Source organism: Gracilinanus agilis, chromosome 4 (genome assembly GCF_016433145.1).
Source record: "Gracilinanus agilis isolate LMUSP501 chromosome 4, AgileGrace, whole genome shotgun sequence".
NCBI lineage: Eukaryota > Metazoa > Chordata > Mammalia > Didelphimorphia > Didelphidae > Gracilinanus > Gracilinanus agilis.
This window is the reverse complement of record NC_058133.1, coordinates 226,966,771-226,985,557: the sequence shown is the minus strand read 5'-3', so window position 1 is coordinate 226,985,557 and position 18,787 is coordinate 226,966,771. Positions and strand designations below refer to the sequence as shown.

At 43.0% G+C, this 18,787-nt stretch overlaps 2 protein-coding genes across 2 annotated transcripts; both read right to left on the bottom strand.

Moving 5' to 3' along the window:
- Window positions 1-1,327: 1,327 nt before the first annotated feature.
- MCRIP1 (MAPK regulated corepressor interacting protein 1) lies at window positions 1,328-15,486 on the bottom strand. Its single transcript, XM_044676822.1, has 5 exons — window positions 15,407-15,486; window positions 6,449-6,521; window positions 6,180-6,298; window positions 4,418-4,519; window positions 1,328-4,120 (listed from the first exon to the last, which is right to left on the bottom strand). The coding sequence occupies exons 2-5, from the start codon at window positions 6,454-6,456 to the stop codon at window positions 4,056-4,058; spliced, it is 294 nt and encodes a 97-aa protein (XP_044532757.1). The 5' UTR covers window positions 6,457-6,521; window positions 15,407-15,486; the 3' UTR covers window positions 1,328-4,055.
- Window positions 15,487-15,797: 311 nt separating this feature from the next.
- PPP1R27 (protein phosphatase 1 regulatory subunit 27) lies at window positions 15,798-18,054 on the bottom strand. Its single transcript, XM_044673881.1, has 3 exons — window positions 17,705-18,054; window positions 16,949-17,099; window positions 15,798-16,377 (listed from the first exon to the last, which is right to left on the bottom strand). Exons 1-3 carry the CDS (start codon window positions 17,892-17,894, stop codon window positions 16,254-16,256), a joined length of 465 nt encoding a protein of 154 aa, XP_044529816.1. The 5' UTR covers window positions 17,895-18,054; the 3' UTR covers window positions 15,798-16,253.
- Between the last annotated feature and the right edge of the window lie 733 nt (window positions 18,055-18,787).

Sequence of the window (18,787 nt, the reverse complement as noted above, 5' to 3'; positions counted from 1 at the left end):
AAAGTATTAAATATGAAATTTTTACTTTTTATTTTAGAGGTAATAGGGAGCCCCTGGAGTTGAGAAAGATATGGTCAGATATACAATTTAGGAAAATTTCTTTGACAACTGAAAGATGAATTAAAAAGGGGAAAAGACTTGAGACAGGAAGACTAATATGAAAGCTATTGTTTTATTTTGTTTTTTAAACTCTTACCATCTTAGAATTGACACTAAATACCAATTCCAAGGCAGAAGCATGGTAATGGGGGTTAAGTGACTTGCCCAGGGAAGAGTCTAAGGCCCCATTTGAATCCAGAATCTCCCATCTCCAGGCCTGATCTCTATCCACTCAGTCACTTAGCTGGCCCAATTATAAGAAGTCAAGGAATGAGGAGGTATTGAACTTGGGTGGTGTTATGAATGAGAATAGAGGATGACACAGAAGTTTTGAGCCTAAGTGATGGAGAAGGTAGAGACCTCAACAATAATAGGAGAGAGGAGGTTTGGAAAAAGATAATGTTGGACATACTGACTGAGATGCCATGGGGTATATACAGATATATATAGATATGGAAATATGGAGATGGAGGGGGATATAGTATAAGTTAATTAGAAAGGTTCTTTCCTGCCTGGCTGCCTTCGATTAAGGAGAAAAGAAGAGCTAGAAGCCTCAATGGAGAGAAAAAGCCAGCATCAATGGTCTGATAACTGATCCAGTGGGAGCTGGTAAGACCACCAACATAGTATAGACAGAACAGGGAAGGGGGGCCCAGGACAGAGCTGGTGGGAACACAGTGGGCCTGACATGAATAAAGAACCAGCAACTGTACTCCCTGCTCACCACCTACTACACAAACTCCCTGATTCCCAGCAAGGCTCAGCCCAGGTACCACCTCCTACACATACAAAACTACTCCTAATCCCCCTCATGAGCACTCTCCTCATTTGTATTTTATCTGCATATGTGGTTTTACCTTCCCAATAGAATACCAGCTATTTGAAGGTAGGGAATATTTCCTTCTTGTCTTTGAGTCAGCAGTACCTAGCACAATGCTAGACATTTGTTTGTCAAACTGAATTGCATCACAAATTGCATCACACATTAATCACAGACTGATTAATGGTTAATACCTGATGTTTTCAAGCTTAATCAATAGCAGATCATCAGCTCTAAGATAATTTTGAGGAGGAAGGATATGGGAATGAATGCTTTATACAGTCAACGGTGGAAAATCAGTAACATTGGTCCTCAATCTGGAGTGACTAGAGTCAGCTCAATTTTAAGCAAGACCTTGATTTATACCTAACTGTAAAATCTTAAATTGAAATGAACCACATTCATTCGTTTTGGGGGTTTTTTGGCTAAATTTTATTTTTTTATTGAACCATTAACTAAACTGAAGTTGTTGCTTTTGAACATCTATTAAATCAGTTCTAACCATAGTGAGCTGGATTATCAACATATTCTTTGAATTGACAATAGTCAATCCCTTGTTCAAGACACTCTTCGGCAGTATTCAGCAGTCGCAGGTATAGGAGTGGAGAAAACTGGGTCTCAATGCTGGCAAGTGCTTCAAAGGACTTGGTGAAAACTTAGCAGAGAAAGAGATTAAAAGGATCCCTGAGGATCCAGTGTTGTCCATGGAATACAGGACAGGAAAGGAGCTGTCACAAGTGCCAGGCTGATGGTCAGGAGGGGCCTCCAGGTTGCTCTGTTCTCCAGAGACTGGTGTCAGGAAACCAAACCACCAATCTGATAACTTGGTGAGTAGAAAGGATGCTGGATTAGGATTCAAGAGGCCTAAGTGCAAGTCTTGGCTCTGTCATTAACTCACACAGTGATCTTGGATATATGACCTCTCTCCCTGCTCTGGGCCTCGGCTTCTCAGCTGTTATATGAGAAGATCTCTAAGGTCCTTTCTAGCTCTATGATCCCAACAATTACTATTATGCAGGTACAAATAGGACTAACCCCAGATTCTCCGAATCCTGTGTCTCTAGCCTCAATTCCTTGAGCATCTGATCCCAATGTCCCAGGGCAGCCTGGAATCCAAATCTTCCTCCATGTTTTCAGTCCCTCCTGTCCCTGTGGCTAGCCAGGCCTCACTGCAAAGGTGGCCACAGAGCAGGAGCTGAGATTCAGGGCAAGGGTGCACAGAGAGTTTCAGCTATCAGAGTAGGCTTGTGGGAAGGTAGCCTGCATTGATACTGCCTGAGATACCACTCAAGTCCCAGGAGACTATTCCGGGAAAGGGCATTCCTGAAATAAATCCTCCCAGAGAATTCCTGTTTGATTTCAATTGCCTGAGACGGGAGGAATGTTCCATGTCTGGCCAGACCAAAATGACGAGATTTCTAGAGGTCAACCTAATGACAAACCAAGGGCTCAAACCTCAGATTGGCTACTGCTTACCAGTCACAGGTTTCTCTGCTAGATTCAAAGGAAAGATGTCAGAAGGGATAAACCTTCTGACTACAGCTCTGTTTGTTCCCTTCTAGCAGAGATTAATCTCTGAGGTCCAGCCCAAACACACAGGAAAGTTACTGCTCCCTTCACCCCAGAGGGAGTAGAGATTTTCTCCTTAACTAAATGAGGTCAGACTGGGTCAGGAGGTGATGAGACAATCACAAAAATCAAATTGGGCTTATCAGTAAAGCTGGTTCCACTGTAAGGAGTAAAGGGCTCCTTCCCCACAACTACCACTGTTTGAGCCAGAGAAGGGGTCATTACTGACCAAGAGAGGCCAATCCCCAATCCAGTGCCTTCTAATGAAAAATCGACTCAATCAGTATCATGGGAGCAGAGATGATTTCATAATTCCTTTGCGGGTAAGCACAGACTCTGAGTATACATCTCACATTATTTGGATTCTCATGATCTTGCCCATGACCTCTAATTTCATTTTTAAATTTCTAAAGTTCTAAGAAAGACAATGTACTCTTGAGAAATAAGATCCAGTTGTAAAGGATCCTTCCTACCACCTGTTGAGACCTCATGCTGGCTACCCAGCTCAAGGCCTGAGTGAAAAATGGCCTGATACCCAAGGTCCTAGAATTGAGTGGGCACCTGAGGCAATATCAGGCCTGACCAACTTGGCTATAGAGGGGGCTACAAACTCAGCCAGAGGCACATTCCAAATGCCTAACCCCATCTTTATTTACAGCTCCTCAGGCTACAGAGTAATGGCAAACAACTCAGCTCTTGAATTGTAACAGAAAGAAAAAAGGGAACTACTAGTAACCCTCTCAGTAAAACTACCAGCTGGGAATAGGATAGACCAGGGAACAATGGCAGCCACTGACCTTCAGGGGCACAGGGGCTCCTAAGGGAGAGAAGATGCTGGTCTAGGAGAGACTTGGCATGGCTGCTTGATAACCCTGTAGAGAACAGGTCCTAGAGGGCTACCTAGGCATGAGGGAGCTGGGACCAATAGGGTTTGGAAAACAGGGAAAGAGCGTCAGTTGGACATCTAGGAAAGGAGGAATGGAGACTTCCCCAGCTTGCCCCAAGACTGAGGCAACAGAAGATGGCTACAGTGGAACCAGGCTGTGGGAAGATAGAGCTACCATACTTAACCATACCGCCTTAGGGAACCGATTTGATCCAACTTGTCCCAGGTCCCCCCAGATGTCCCTTGCTCCTTCCACCTTATCTCAGAAATATAAGAAGAGATAGGAGGGCTGCCATGCTTGGCTGCCTTGGCAGCTAAAAACCAAAGAGGGAAAATGAGGGCTCTAGGCTACCTGAGGGGGCAGATAGAGCTAGGCAACTCCAGAGACATAGATTTGGAGTACAGGAAGAGAGGATGGGTGGTGACAGGGGCCAAGGCCCCCAAGTCACATTAACAACTTGGAACCTCCCTAAAGAAAAAGGAAGGAGGAGAAGGGGAGGGAGGGCCTTGAGTGCCAATCAAGTCCATCCTTGCAGGAACTCAGCCCAACATGAACATGGCTCTTTACTTGCCCTGCCAGGGAGATGGGCCCAGAGGAGGGGGAGAAAAACCAACATAAATTCTGCAACTTTCAATCTTCCAGAGGCCATGGGGAGGAAGGGAGCAACCAGGCTACTGCCCTTAGGACTTCTTGGCATCTTGTGTGTTCCGGCGTTTCAGGTCACTCAAGTCAAAAGGTTTGAAAGCTGTTGGGTGCAGAGGGAGTTGAATGTCAGTTTCTGGAGAGGATCCCTTGTCTAATCCCACCTTCCCTAAGAAAATCTTAGGATCCACTCTATCCTACTTTTGCATGAAACCAGTCTCCAAGCTTGCCCCTGTGGGAAGATTCAGTCTGTCTCCTTCAAACAGATCTCTGAGAGAGGAGGCAAGCACTTCCTCAAGTATTTCCTTTCTAGCCCTGTACCTAGTGGCCACTGCTCTCATGAGTTCAGAGGGGAAGCTAGGACTCAGTAGCCTCCCTGTGTCCTTCCAGGGGCACTCACTCTTCAGACTGGGGTTAGGGATCTTTTCCACATACTCCTCCACCAGGCCACGCTCGCTGCCAGACATCTGGTTCCGGAGATCTCGTTCCACACACTGCCATGCTGCATGGAAAAGGAAAAAAAGAAGCTGGGGACTGAGGCTCAAGATAACTGCAGTATAAACCTTTGGAGTCTGTTTGTCTAAATGTGATACCTACTCTGCTGTAACAGGTAAAAATCTGAGCTAAGGAAGCTCCTTTTGCTACCTCCAGACCATGCATCAATCTTTCTTAAAACCCACCTCTTCCAGGAGGCCCTTCCTGAGTAATGCATGTAGAGACCCACTCTACATATATTTCTTGTGTGAGTTTGAATCACCCACAGAGGGAAGCTGAAGGCTGGAAAGTAATGGGTTAAGTTTACATGCTAGAGAGAGTGAGCCATAGAAGGAGCAGAGAGAGAGAGAGAGAGAGAAGAAACACAGGGACAAAACTTTAGCGTGGTCTCAGCAGGTAAGTTCCTCCTCAGATGTTCAGAGAGAGTGAGTGAGCTGAACTGATTTTATTGAGGATTGCAGGAATGGGGATTGTGGGATGTCAATCAAACAGTGGGCACATCAGAAGTTTTAACATAGTAATGACAACCAAAAGGAACAGATGGCTACAATAGTATAGTCAGGTTCTCAGGTAAGAAGCACATGTGAAATCCTCTCCTTTCCAGCACATTGACAACAGCTTATGCAAATGCAGGGGTCAGAACCTGTAGAACATTAGGAAGGACCTGTAGAATTTGTTTGTTAGCTTTCAGACTGCAGATAATCAGTAGAGGTTTGATTTTTAAATTCCACCAAATTTAAGATCCAACCAATTTAAGGATTCAGAAGTCAATCATGTGAAATGTTAGAAATGTATACGTAAGTCTGGTCCAAGAGCACTTTCCTCATGAGAGTCAGCTTTTGAATACATCTTTAATATCTTCATGATTCGTTATACCTGAAACCCTTCAAAGCACTAAAATTAATCCTTCACCATGCTTTCCTAAACTTTATGTACTTTGTTTTCAGGATATGAATCTATACTTACTGCCATGTTTTTTAGATTGTGCTTGTGTTTCCTGTCTCTCTAGCTAGCTGTAAACTATTTAAGGGCTATAATTACAGCATTGGGTCACAAAATATAAGAACAATGGGGAACCCTAGAGATCATTTAGTTCAATCCCTTCATTTTACAGATAAGGGAACTAATGCTTAGAGAGATCTCTAAGAGCCTTGCCCAAGGTCACACAGTAATTTAGTAATAACAATAGCTAACATTTATATAGTGCTTTAAGTTTTACCAAGTGATTTACAAATATCTCATTTTTACTTCCTGACAACCATATGAAATTGAGGCAGACAGAGGTTAAATGACTCAATCAGGTCAACACCGTAAGTGTTGGAGGCTGGATGTGACCTCAGGCCTTCCTGACTCTAGGCCCAGTACTCTATCCTCATGTTTCAATATTAAACCTAGGCTAGAACCTGGTGTATTCTTTAATATTCTCTCATAGCAACTAATTCAGGACTTTGTATGCAAGAGACACTTGATCCATCAAAGAATCTGAATGACTTCAATGCTGGGGGACCTCCTTATAGAAGAGGGAGTAGGGGGAGAGAAAAATTCCTTTGCTGTTCTTTAAAACTAGAAGACCCTGAGCAGATAAAAAGGCTTACAAAAAAAAAAAAGCCATAAAGAAACAAAGACCCAAAGGGTGAGGACCCTGAGACAGTGGCCAGATAACCCACCTTCATAAATGAAGCGAACATTCTCCTCATGGGCCGGAGTGAAGATCTCACTGCTGTTGCTTGGAGACCGGGGGCCACTATTCCTTTTGCCATTGTAGACAACTCTGGAGACGGGGGAACTGGGAACAAACACCTGTGTGTGAGTGTCTTGGAAAAATGCAGGGGCTAGGGGCCACCTCCTGCCATGGGCAAGGAGACTTGTGACCCAGAGAGGCCCCAGAGTCAGGAGCTGCAGTCAGTTTCTGTGGCTAAGATGACGCAAGCCTCACCTGGTCATAGCTGGGGGTGTCTGATCCAATCACACAACTTGAATGCTTGGGTCTCCTTCTTGGATTCAGACTGCTGTTGAGAAGGAAAAGCAAGTGTCAACCAAGGCAACTGCCTCCCTCTAGCAGCAGCAGCCTAAAACAATAATAAGATGAGTTGGTGGGATGTGGGGGACCTCAAGCTTCCCTTCTTGGCATTTATGTCTATACAGTTAGAATGGACAATATAACAGCAAGCATGAGGTCTTGACCAGGAGGAAGAAGAGGATCAGTATTCAGTTCTTTCAGAAACAAGAGGTTGAATCTAGTCTGTAATTAAAAAAAAAAATAAACAACTCAATGAAAAAGGTCAGTAAAGGAGGTATCCTTTAGGATCCCACCCCATCTCCTTTTAGCAAAGAAATATCAGGCACAAACACAGAATCCTGGAATTGAGGCCATCTAATCTAATCCCTACTTGAACAAGAGTACCCGCTATGACATTCCAACCATGTACCATCAAGCCTTTGCTTGAAGACCTCAAAAGAAGGAGAATCTACTATAAAGACAGCTCATTCTACTTTCAGACAGTTTTGATTGTTAGAAAGTTTTGCTTTATGTAGATCCCTAGAATGCTCCACTGGAGGCTTCTAAGAAGCACTAAAAACGGGTCTAGCTATTAAACCACCTGAATCCACTTAATTATCCTTTCATCTAGCCAAGAGGTATCAAACACATAGCTACAACTCCCCAACTTGATCCTAAATAGATGAAAATGCAATTGGGAAAGATCTAACAAAATAAATAAAAATACAATAAAATGTAGATAATATTAGTTAGTATGTGGTATTCGAAGTTAATATGCAGCTCATGGATATTTTTTTAAAAATAAGATTTTATTTTTTTCCCTTGTCACATGTAAAAACGATTTTTAAAATTCATTTTTTAGTTCTGAGTTCCAAAATCTCTCCCTTCTTCTGATTTCCCTCCCGGAGACAGCATGCAATGTGATATGGATTTTACATGTGTTATAATGCAAAACATTTTTCCACATTAGTTGTTTTGTGGAAGAGATCTCAAATTTAAAAAAAAAAAAAAGAAGAAAGAAAATGAAATACAGTATGTTTCTGTCTGCATTCAGATTCCAGTTCTTCCTTAGAGGGTAGAGGCATTTTTCATCATGAGTTTCAGGAATCGTCTTGTATCACTGCATTGCTGAGAATAACTAGGTCATTCACAGTTGTTCATCAAGAAATATTGCTGTCACTGTGGAAAATACTATTCTGGTTGTACTTAATTTCACTTTGCATCAGTTTGGTGATGGCTATTTCTATTTGAATTAGATACCACTGATCTAGCCTATTTCTATGTCTTCTATAATAAGAAGAGTGTGACTTTCAAAAGCTTCATTAAAATCCAGGTAAAATCTATCTACAGCATTCCATTGGTCTACCAATAAACTAACCCTATTTAAAAAAAGACAAGGCTATTATGGCAGATGATGAAACCATGCTGGTTCTTTTTGACCAATGTTTCTTTATGTCTTTACCATGTTTTAGAACTTTGCCAGGAATCAAAGTCAAATGCACTAACCTTTGCTCCACAGACTATTATTTTCCTTTTAAAAAAATTGGGACATCTTTTCTTTCCTAACACCTCTGTAATTCTCCCTTATCTTTCAAAGATCTTTAACAAGTGGCCCAGCAATCCTTTCTGCCAATTTTTTCAGTAGTTTAAGATGTTATTCATTTGGGCTTAAGGGACTTGAACTCATCAAGTGAGCTAGGAGCACTTAAAAAATGTTAATTGGTATCTTTGTGAATATGTCACCTGCATCTCCAATGCAGTCAGTTCCTCCTCCCACACCCAGAAAGCCCTCAAATAACACAGAATAACAAGAAAGAAGGGAAAAAGAATAGCAAAATTAATGAACACATCAATCATGCCCAATGGTACATATAGTATTTCACACTTGGGATCCTTTCCCCACAACTGCTTCGAAGATGGGAAGAGACTCTTCTTCAGAGTCAAGCCTGATTAAATGTTTTTACAATCTACCTACATGAGTGCCTCATTAGTCATGTTTGTCCTCTCCTTTCCAGTCCAAAGAAAGTTTCTCCATTGCAGAGAAAATGGAAGCAAAATAAGAGGTGAGACCTTTTGCCTTCTTCTTTTCATATAGGATGGATCACATTCCACTCAAATATCTCATCCCTTCTTTGCTCTTCCTACTCTTTCCCCTCAATATAACTAAATGACCCCCAATACCTTCTTGTTCTCCTGAGTTTTGCTAAACAGCCTCAGCTCCCTCTGAGTTTTAACATGCCTGACATTAGGCTTGCAGGACTGAAGTTTTTTAACTCATCCTGTTACTGCTTTTGCTGGCTCCATAGTTCATGGCAGTAACCCACACTTCTACAGTGTTTTATGGATTAAGTGTGTTGAGCTCCTAGAAATTCTACCCTAGTGCCATAGATATTTGTTTGTTCTGATGTGGAAACATCAGTTCCCCAATCCTGGGTGGTATAGTCAGCTCCCCAGAATCACCACCTCTGGCTTAAGAGTCTGTATTTGGGTCTTCAGAAGCAGGTTAATCTGAGTCTGTTTGTCCTCAGAGAAATAGGCCCCACTAGGCGTCTGTCAGGATAAAACAGAAGTGGGGAAGAGGCAAAGTAAGATTACAACAACCTAGTTAGGCCTTGACCTAGTGGGATCCTGTCACAGACCAGTATTTATAGATACCTCTTGCTCAGGGGATTTCCATTGCCCAGGGGAATGGCTATTTTTAGGTGGAAGTTCTCAAGTTAGCAAGACAGAGAAAAGTACCATACTAAGGATTGAAGGGAGCCAGAGGAAGGGGTGAACGGACTGAATAGGCCCTCCAGCATCTAAGGTGACAACCTAAATAAGATGCACCCCAGGAAATGGCACACAGGGCAAAAAGAACTGGTATGTGTCATCAGTATCCCCATTTTGATACTCAACTTTGGACATAGACAGGTATGATCTAACCTACCCTTGAAGAGTTCACTGCAAAGTGGCAAGGAATGAATGAGAGAAAGGACTGAGCATTTCATTTTTCTCTAACGGATATCTTTGGAGGGGAAATCAGGCTGTGTAAGAAAACTGTGGGTATTTACAAATAGGCATATATCCCAAGAAGGTAAAAGTTCAGAAAAGTTCCAATATACATTAAACATTTATAAAAGCATTTTTAAACAAATAATTAGAAACAGACAGTGACCCTAAATTGAGGAATGACTAAACAAACTGTGGAACACAAATATGACTGAATATTTATTAACCCCACTTTACAACAGACTGTATGTACAAAGCAATGAAAACAGAAACTTGTTTTCAAGACATGGGAAAACTTATATGAATGAAGTAAGCAGGACCAGGAAAAAAATATGCATACTGACTATAACAATTTAATAGAAAGAATAATCACCCAAAAAAACCCAAAACTGAACATTGTGTAATTATAACAAACAAGCTTGCACATTAGCAAAAGATAGGAGAATGTAACTTCCTCCATTTGCTGAAGAGTGACAGAGTACTATGGAAGTGAGAAATTGCATATACTGCCAAACTTGACTGTGTTATTTTTTCTGAACTGTTTTTTTTTTCTTTTTTCTTTTGTTTTTTAAGGGATGGATCTTGGAATGAGGAAGAAGGAAGGTCATATTAGGAAATCAAGGTGACAAAAAAAAGGTAGTAATAATTTTTTTTAAAAATTAAAACCGTCAGCATCTATAAGGCTACATTAAGGGGAGAAAGCAGATTTGGTCTTTCTCCATCCTTGGACCATGATCATCCAGCTTTCACATTTACATTAAAAAAACCTTTTGTACAAATGTAAACCTAAGAACATGAAAGAAATTAAATGAGGTTGGAAAGAAATTTGAATAGAAACATTGGAAAGAAGTAGGCATCAAGAAACTCCCTTCACTGAATTTCCAGTAGGATTTGTAAGACTAAATCACACAATTAGCATTTATAAGAATAAATCAGGGGGCAGCTGGGTAGCTCAGTGGATTGAGAGTCAGGCCTAGAGACGGGAGGTCCTAGGTTCAAATCTGGCCTCAGACACTTCCCAGCTGTGTGACCCTGGGCAAGTCACTTGACCCCCATTGCCCACCCCTATCACTCTTCCACCCATGGAGCCAATACACAGAAGTTAAGGGTTTAAAAAAAAAAAAGAATAAATCACACAATATCTACTTAGGGAATTTTAAGTTGGAAGGGATCTTTGAGGTCAACTCGTCCAAGTACAAAGTGGAAAAATCTTTGATTGGGTACTGTCAATGATGCAGAATGCATTACCTCACAAAAGCAGCTCATTCCACTCTCAAAATCTCTAATTGATAGGGGGTTTTTCCTCTGGAAATAAAGCTGAAATTTCTGTAATTTCTATAACTTCAAACTAGTTACTATTCTTAGTTTTACTTTCTGGAGGCACACAGGATAAATCTAATACCCCCCACCCCCTTCCACATGACAGCCCATCAAATGTTTTAAAACAGTAATCACATTCCAACTCCTCATTTCTCCAGGCTAAAAATCATGATTTTGAGTCCCTACACTACTCTGCCTGTCTCTGATGGAAATGTTCCAGTTTGTGTCAATGTCTCTTTTAAAAACCCATATAGTGGGGGCAGCTGGGTAGCTCAGTGGAATGAGAGTCAGGCCTAGAGACAGGAGGTCCTAGGTTCAAATCTGGCCTCAGCCACTTCCCAGCTGTGTGACCCTGGGCAAGTCACTTGACCCCCATTGCCTACCCTTACCAATCTTCCACCTATGAGACAATACACGGAAGTACAAGGGTTTAAAAAATAAAATAAAATAAACTGTAGAGTTGTTTCTTATACAATTCTTATTCTTTGTATATTGAAATGTTTGTTAATAAATTTCACAATGAAAAAGAAAATTTAAACCATTCTTCTCGTCATCCCCTCTACAAATATTCCTGACCCTGATGCCCACTTAACACTCCTAATGCATTCCTATTCTAAACACATCACTTTTTGCTTCATTCTTTTCACTGGTTGTTGACTTTTGCTTTCATAATAAAATTTGCCTAGTATTCAAAGCTCTACACCAGTGGTTCCCAAACTTTTTTGGCCTACCGCCCCTTTCCAGAAAAAATATTACTTAGCTCCCTGGAAATTAATTTTTTTAAATTTTAATAGCAATTAATAGGAAAGATAAATGCACCTGTGGCCATCACTGCTTCCCTGGATTGCTGCAGCACCCACAATGGGGTGGTAGTGCCCACTTTGGGAATCACTGCTCTACACAGTGAAAATCCAATCTATCTCTTCTACCCTATCAATACTATTTTCCTTCACAAACTCCAAGTTCTAGCCACAACAAACTACTCAGAAGCCTGTACTCTCTTTGTGCTCTTGCCTGCCTTGGTTCACACCACATCGTCCTTTTTACGACTGAAATGGACTCTTTTTCCCACTAATCCCTTCCCACTGAAAATTGATTTCAGGTCTGACTCCCTCCAAGAAGTTTTCCTTGAGCACCCTAGCCAGAATGACCCTCCCCTCCTCAAACTTCTCTTAGAACTAAATGGGGAATTGGGCCGGATGGGGTGCACCAGTTGGGTGGCTCAGTGAATTGAGAGCCAGATTCAAATCTGACCTTAGTTGTGTGACCCTGGGCAAGTCACTTAACCCCAGTGCCTAGCCCTTACCACTCTTTTGCCTTGGAACCAATACACAGTATTGATTCCAAGGCAGAAGGTAAGGGTTTAAAAAAAAAATTCTCTGGTACACTAACCATATAACTTGCATTATAGTTATTTTTTTACATATCTTATCTCTCTTATTAAACTATAAACTTCTTGGGCTCAAGAGTTATGTAGACTGAATTTAAAAAAAAAACTCCTGGTACCTAGCTAAGTGCCCTGCATATAGGTAGATACTTGGCAATGTCTGTCAAAGTGAAGCATCCAAAGGTTTTCATATAAATTCCTATAACCTCAAGCCCTCTTAAGAGAGTAAAGAACTAAATGAGGCCAGTTCCAGCTCTACAGGGGAAACAAGTACAAAGTACTTGTACATTTTCAAGATCACAGGTCACAATAGGGAGATGAACCCAAGTTATTTGAATCATATTCAAAAATATTTCCTATGGATAAAATAACTATCTTCTAATTTGCAGAAGGACAAAGTTGAAGCAATGTTTCCTTATTCCCATCAAAATTATTCATACTTTGATTTTCACATTCAGCAAACAGAATAAAGCACTGATGGTAGTAGAAAGAAAGCAGGACCTAGAGATTGGACAGACATGGATTTGAGTTCTCTTATACTTTTCTAGCTGTATATGCCCTAGCAAATCATTTCATCTCTCTAGGTCTCAAGTTCCTCGATGCAAAACAGATAATATCTTTGGTACTTACCTCACAAAGTTTTAAGTATCAAATAGGCCTTACAGGTGATGCAGCAGATAAAATAAGGAACTTAGAAGAGTCTGGTTAAACCTGAGTTCATATTCTGCCTCAGAACTTGCCAACTGTGTGATCCTAAGCAAGCCACTTAACCACTTTACCTGCGTCAGTTTCCTCATCTAGAAAATGGGAATAATAACAAAACCTACCTCCCACTGTTGTTGTGAAGCTTAAATGACTAAACATGTAAGTCCCTTTGTAAATGATAAAATGCTAACTATTGTTATCAAATGAAATTATGTCTATAAAGTGCATTCCAAACCTTAAATTATATATAACTATATATAGTTACAAAGTTAACATATATTTATATGATTAAATATATTATATATAGTTATATATAGTTATCATACACAGATTTATATGATTTAAGGTTTTTAATATAAACATTTATAAAATCATTCTGTCTTCAGGCCTCTGAACATTCCAGTTTTAAAACAGTCACATTAGGGCACTAAAAGACTGTCTGGCCTTTGATCCAGTCATACCACTGCTGGGTTTATACCCCAAAGAGATCATAAGGAAAAAGACATGTACAAAAATATTTATAGCTGCACTCTTTGTAGTGGCAAAAAACTGGAAAATAAGGATATGCCCTACAATTGGGAATGGCTGAACAAATTGTGGTATCTGCTAGTGATGGAATACTATTGCACTCAAAGGAATAACCAACTGAAGGAATTCCACGTGAACTGGAAAGACCTCCAGAAATTGATGCAGAGTGAAAGGAGCAGAACCAGGAGAACATTGTACACAGAGACTGATACACTGTGGCAAAATCGAATGTAATGGACTTCTCTACTAGTAGCAATGCAATGATCCAAGACAATTCTGAAGGACTTATGAGAAAGAATGCTAACCACATTCAGAGGAAGAACTATGGGAGTAGAAACAGAAAAAAACCAAATGCTTTAACACATGGTTGATGTGGATATGATTTGGGATGTAGACTCTAAACAACCGCCCCAGTGCAACTATCAATAATATGGAAATAAGTCTTGATCAATGACACATGTAAAAACCCAGTGGAAATGTGAATGGGCTACGTGTGTAGAGGGGAGAGAGAAATTTTCTTAAAAAATAAAATAAATAATAAAATAAAATAAAAGTCACATTAAATCTAGATGTGCTCTTCAAACTCCAACAACAGGGCTTCTTAACTTTATCAGAAAGCTGATACTGAATTGGGAGTCATTTAGAGATCTTACAAAGTAAAACTTGCAAATTTCTCAATGTCCTGTTGCTGCTTCCAGCCACCAAGTTGAAAAGGAAGGGTGATAGTCCAATAGGGTATCTGAGCAACTAAATACTAGGAGTTCCAATTCCAGTTCTCTCACCAACTTGGCACTGATAAATCTCCCTTTGGTATGAGGAAGTTTAAAGGGCATACTTGTCAAACTACCTGGGGACCATGGCAACAGAAGCCATATAAATACAAGAGCTGATAAAGCAGGGTTTTCCCATAGTGTTACAGAAAAAAATATTGGACTAGAACTGATTTCTAATTACAATTTCATCTCCTACCTATGTGGACTCTCAGCAAAGTCACTTGCCTCCCATTTCGCTTACCTATAAAAAGAATTGATCTGGATGATTTCTAAGGTCCCTTCTAGCTCCAGTATTCCCAATAGCACAGTCTCTACATCGGACTGGTTCTAAATTCTTACTTTTGGTTCTACCTAGTTCCTCAGTGATACCTGACCTGCAGAAGACAAGTATAAGGGGGAGTGGGGTCGGGGTCTTTGATCTCAAAGGAGCTGAAAGGCACCTGCTTTCAACAGAAGGCACTTCTAGACTTCAAGGATTACTTGTTATTGCTCATCCAACAAATTTCATGAACATTCTACAGCCCCAGAAGTCAGTCTGACCCTCCCCACACCCCCAGGATCTCTTACACTATTCTGAAAAGCCCAGCAGGTGGGTAAGTTTGGAGGTTAGCACCTCACCAACTGGAAGAAGAACCCAGGTCTCACAGGCTCCTTCTTCTACACCACCGAGGGAAAGAGGAAACTGGTAATATTTCCTGTGTGCAGCAGAGGGTCCCAAGCAGCTAGGGGGAGGGGAGAACTAAGTGTAAAGGATTCTCAGGTAGATCTGTCGATTTCCACAAACGCGCTCGTAGTGAGGTAGCCCCACTCCTTGCCCTCGACCTGAATCTCTGGGATCCCACTCTACACCACCTAAGGCGTGGTGTCGCGACACGACTACCTCGTGCCGGGATGGGGTGGGGTCCCTTCTCCCACAGTTAGGGGTTATACATCACTACTGGTACACCTGGACAGATCACGGGGTAAGACTCTGCCAGTCGAAGAGGGCGGGGCCCATCTTACGACGTGACGTGCTGGTCGCATCGCGACAGTGCGGGGATGGGGGGTCGTATCGTGACATGAAGTGGGTGGGGAAGAGAGAGGAGGCGTGGCCCAGGTCGCGTCAGGGGCGGGGCGATCCCCACAGGTTTCCGGCGCGAGCCCAGTCCCGCCCCCCAGCCCCAGGCCCCTAGCCGCCCCCTGGCGCCTCACCTCGCCCAGTTTCAGACACCGCCACCGCCGCAGCCGCTTCCAGCTGGGAGGCCCGGGCCGGAAGTGACGAGACAGAGGGGCTGCGCAGGCGCAGGACGGAGGGAGAGCCCCCATGTGATTGTTCGGCCCGGGCGCGCCTCTTTACCAGTAGCCCTACAGTAACCTCAGCCCCTAGGTTTGCTGAAGGGGCGTGGCCATGACGTGAAGCCCCGCCCCAAACGCTCCTCCCCCCCCAACCCGGGGCATCCCAGCCTCTGTGGGTAGCGAGGGAAAGAAGAGAACTAGCTTTGGGTCCCCGTGGCTGTTTGGGAGATGGCCGCCTTCCTAGTCCTCGGGCCTCTGGAATAGGGGAGAGTGGGGAATGGCAAGGAGGCAACTGTGGTCTGTGAAAATCACATTTATTGAAAAAGTAAAAAGTGTTCAACGATTTATAAAACGAAATAAAACACGAAAACGTCCTGTAGAAAATCCAAGCTCTGGGCCAAGGACCGGAGGAAACTGGGAGGGCCGGGAGGAACCCATGGACCTCCCTAGGGCCGGGCACAGCTGGGGTCTGCGAGCACCGCCCCTCCCGTGGGCCTCAGCTACCCAAGTGGGGAGGGAGGGGGCGATGCCTGCTGCCGAACAGTCTAATCCAATCCTCCCGGTGTGCCGAACCTTGGGCCAGGGGGCAGGGGTTAGGGAGGGGGCAACCCTGTAAGAGATTAAACAGCATAACTTCGCTCCCTAGCATACATCACAGCTCCAGCTCCAACCCCCGCCTCAAGTTCAGGGTCTCCAGGGTGGGAGAGGAGAAGGTGAAGGGACAGTGAGGGCTCTGCGTAGGGATGTGGGTATCGAGAGGATGTCAGTCCATCGTGGCCCCTTTGAATAGCTCCACCAGGTCCTTGTAGTCGGGGTCGATGAGATCAGAGGGCAAGTCACCGTCGTCATTGGCTACATCTACATCAGCCCCGAGGGAGATGAGGTATCTAAGGTAGGGAGAAAAGTGGTAAAGGGCTGGAGGGCCTAGTGGTGAGACAATCCACACCGTTTGCTTTTCTCTGGGTAAAGGAAGAGGCATGAAGTGGTCCAAAACCTTGGACACAACCTCATGCCATGGTATCTATCCCAGAAATGGGATATGCTGGATTTGTACTTAGTAGGAGACAGGTTAAAATGCTGGCCCTGCCATTTATGTCCTATGTCACCTTGTCCTCTAGGGGGTCTCAGTTCAGGTCAATTCAAACATTGTGTCCAAAATAAAATGTAGCTCTTGCCCTCAAGGATCTTATTTCTGTTTATAGTTTCCCAAATAGGGCGAAGAATCTTTAATGTCATATAATGTCAGATATCTTTTAAGTGCATAGTGTCCTATCTTTTAAGAGGCCATCCCACTCTTCTCAGCAGTGAAGGAATGTCTTATGTGACTGGATTTTGAGTTTTAATTTGAGACCCTGCTCCTCCCTCCAAAGTGTGACCTTGGGTGGTTTACTATGACCCAGGTGTGCCATTGGCAGCCAGAAGGAGAGCAGAGCCCCTACTCTTGGCTGAACCACTCACCTGGCAATGTCTGGGTAGCCATCACTGCAGGCCATGTGCAGTGCTGTCCATCCTGTTTCATCTCGCTGGTGGATGTCAGCCCCATGCTTGATGAGCAACTTCACACAGTCCAGGTTCCCCGAAAGTACTGCTTCATGTAGGGCAGCCAGACCTGGAAAAGGGAAAGTATTAAGGAATTCAGTAGTTTGTCCAGTTGGAAAGATGGGGATGAGAGCAGAAAGAGCTGGACCTTTCCCACATGTTTTCTTCCTGCTTAGTCTAGGCTTACTAGTTGTGTGATCTTAGATACCTGTCTAGACTTTAGTCTCCTCATCTATAAGAAGAGCAGGTTGCTCCACTTGACCACTAAGGACCCTTCCAGCTCTAAACTGGTTCTCCAATGAGCCAATCTAAGTCAATAAACGGTGTCAGAGTGGTCCCCAGAACAATATTTCCCTAATCTAAGCCCAGATTTGTTATCTTCCCCCTCAGAATTCTCCAAGCACCTGTTACCTGTCCCTTGCACACATACACACACAACACACACACACACACAGATACCAATTTGTTCATAATTATAAGTCTAAGGTCTTTCTGTGGTATGCCTAGATAGTGCTTCAGATCCCTTTACTTCCTTTAGGGTTCTAAAATTCTCCTCCAGGGTAGTGTATGGTAAGGCAGACTGCAGAAATAGCCCAAAGCAGCAAAGGGAATCAGTCTTGAAACAATAAACAACATCTTAAAGTTATGGGAAGGAGAAAAACCTCTTTTACTCACCTGAGGGATAGATGGTATCCAGGGTGACTTTTCGAGTCCGAATGAAGCGCCCTACCTGCCGCAAATCACCCTGTCGAATGTGATCCAAAAACAGGACATCGTTGGGAAATCGGACACAACGCTCTGCATGTAGACGCCGCTGATTATAGCGACTGCGGTGGGCAGCGGTGGTTGGCACTGAGTAACGCATCCTGGCAGGCAATGGGAAGAAGCAAACTCTCCTTAAGTGCCCCTAAAAGACTTGGACAGTCTGGGGAAATTGGGAGTACAAGCTAAAGGAGTGTACGTAGCACAGACAGATCTTTGGTCTTTAAGAGAAACTCCCACAATCCAGGGACAGTGGTGATGAGAGCAGCAGCAGTCACAGTGATGTCCCTCTCCAGCCCTGGGCATTTCCACCTTATATAGAGCTTTCCAGGCTATATAAAGTGAGCAAGTCATGCTGTTTGCCGAAGGGACTGTAATTGAGCCACCTCCCTCCCCGTGCTCAAGATCATGTTTAGAGTCTCAGCTTACAGCCCACCTGTCCCTGCATGCAGCCAAAAGGGTCAACTTCTTCCTTGCTACTCACTCCCAGCCCCACAGCTGGACCTAGGCACTTACGGCAGGGCCCACTGAAATGCAATGGGAATCATGCTAGGAAAAAGAGTCTACTGGAGGGAACTTGTGATTGCTGACTCAGTCAAGTCAGTCAACTAGCACCTATTCAAGGGGGAAACAAGATCTAAAAATAGCCATGAAGGAATATTAATACCCCAAAGCCTAAGCAATTCAGATTTGATGAGCTGGTTCTTAGGCAAGGGATGATGAAATGAGAGCTACTAGACCCAATCCACTGTTGTCTGGCTTTCTTGGTTTCCTTCAAGTCCTAGATAAAATCTCATCTTCTATTTGAAGCATTTCCTAATCTTCCTTAATGCTGATGCCCTTTCTCTTATTAACTCTCTCCCATTCATCTTGAGATATAATTTATACAAAATTGTTTGTATATTGTCTCCCCCATTAGACTTGTAAACTTCCTGTGAGCAGGGATTTTCCTTTCTTTGTATACCCATCATTTAGTACAATGTCTGGCATGTGATA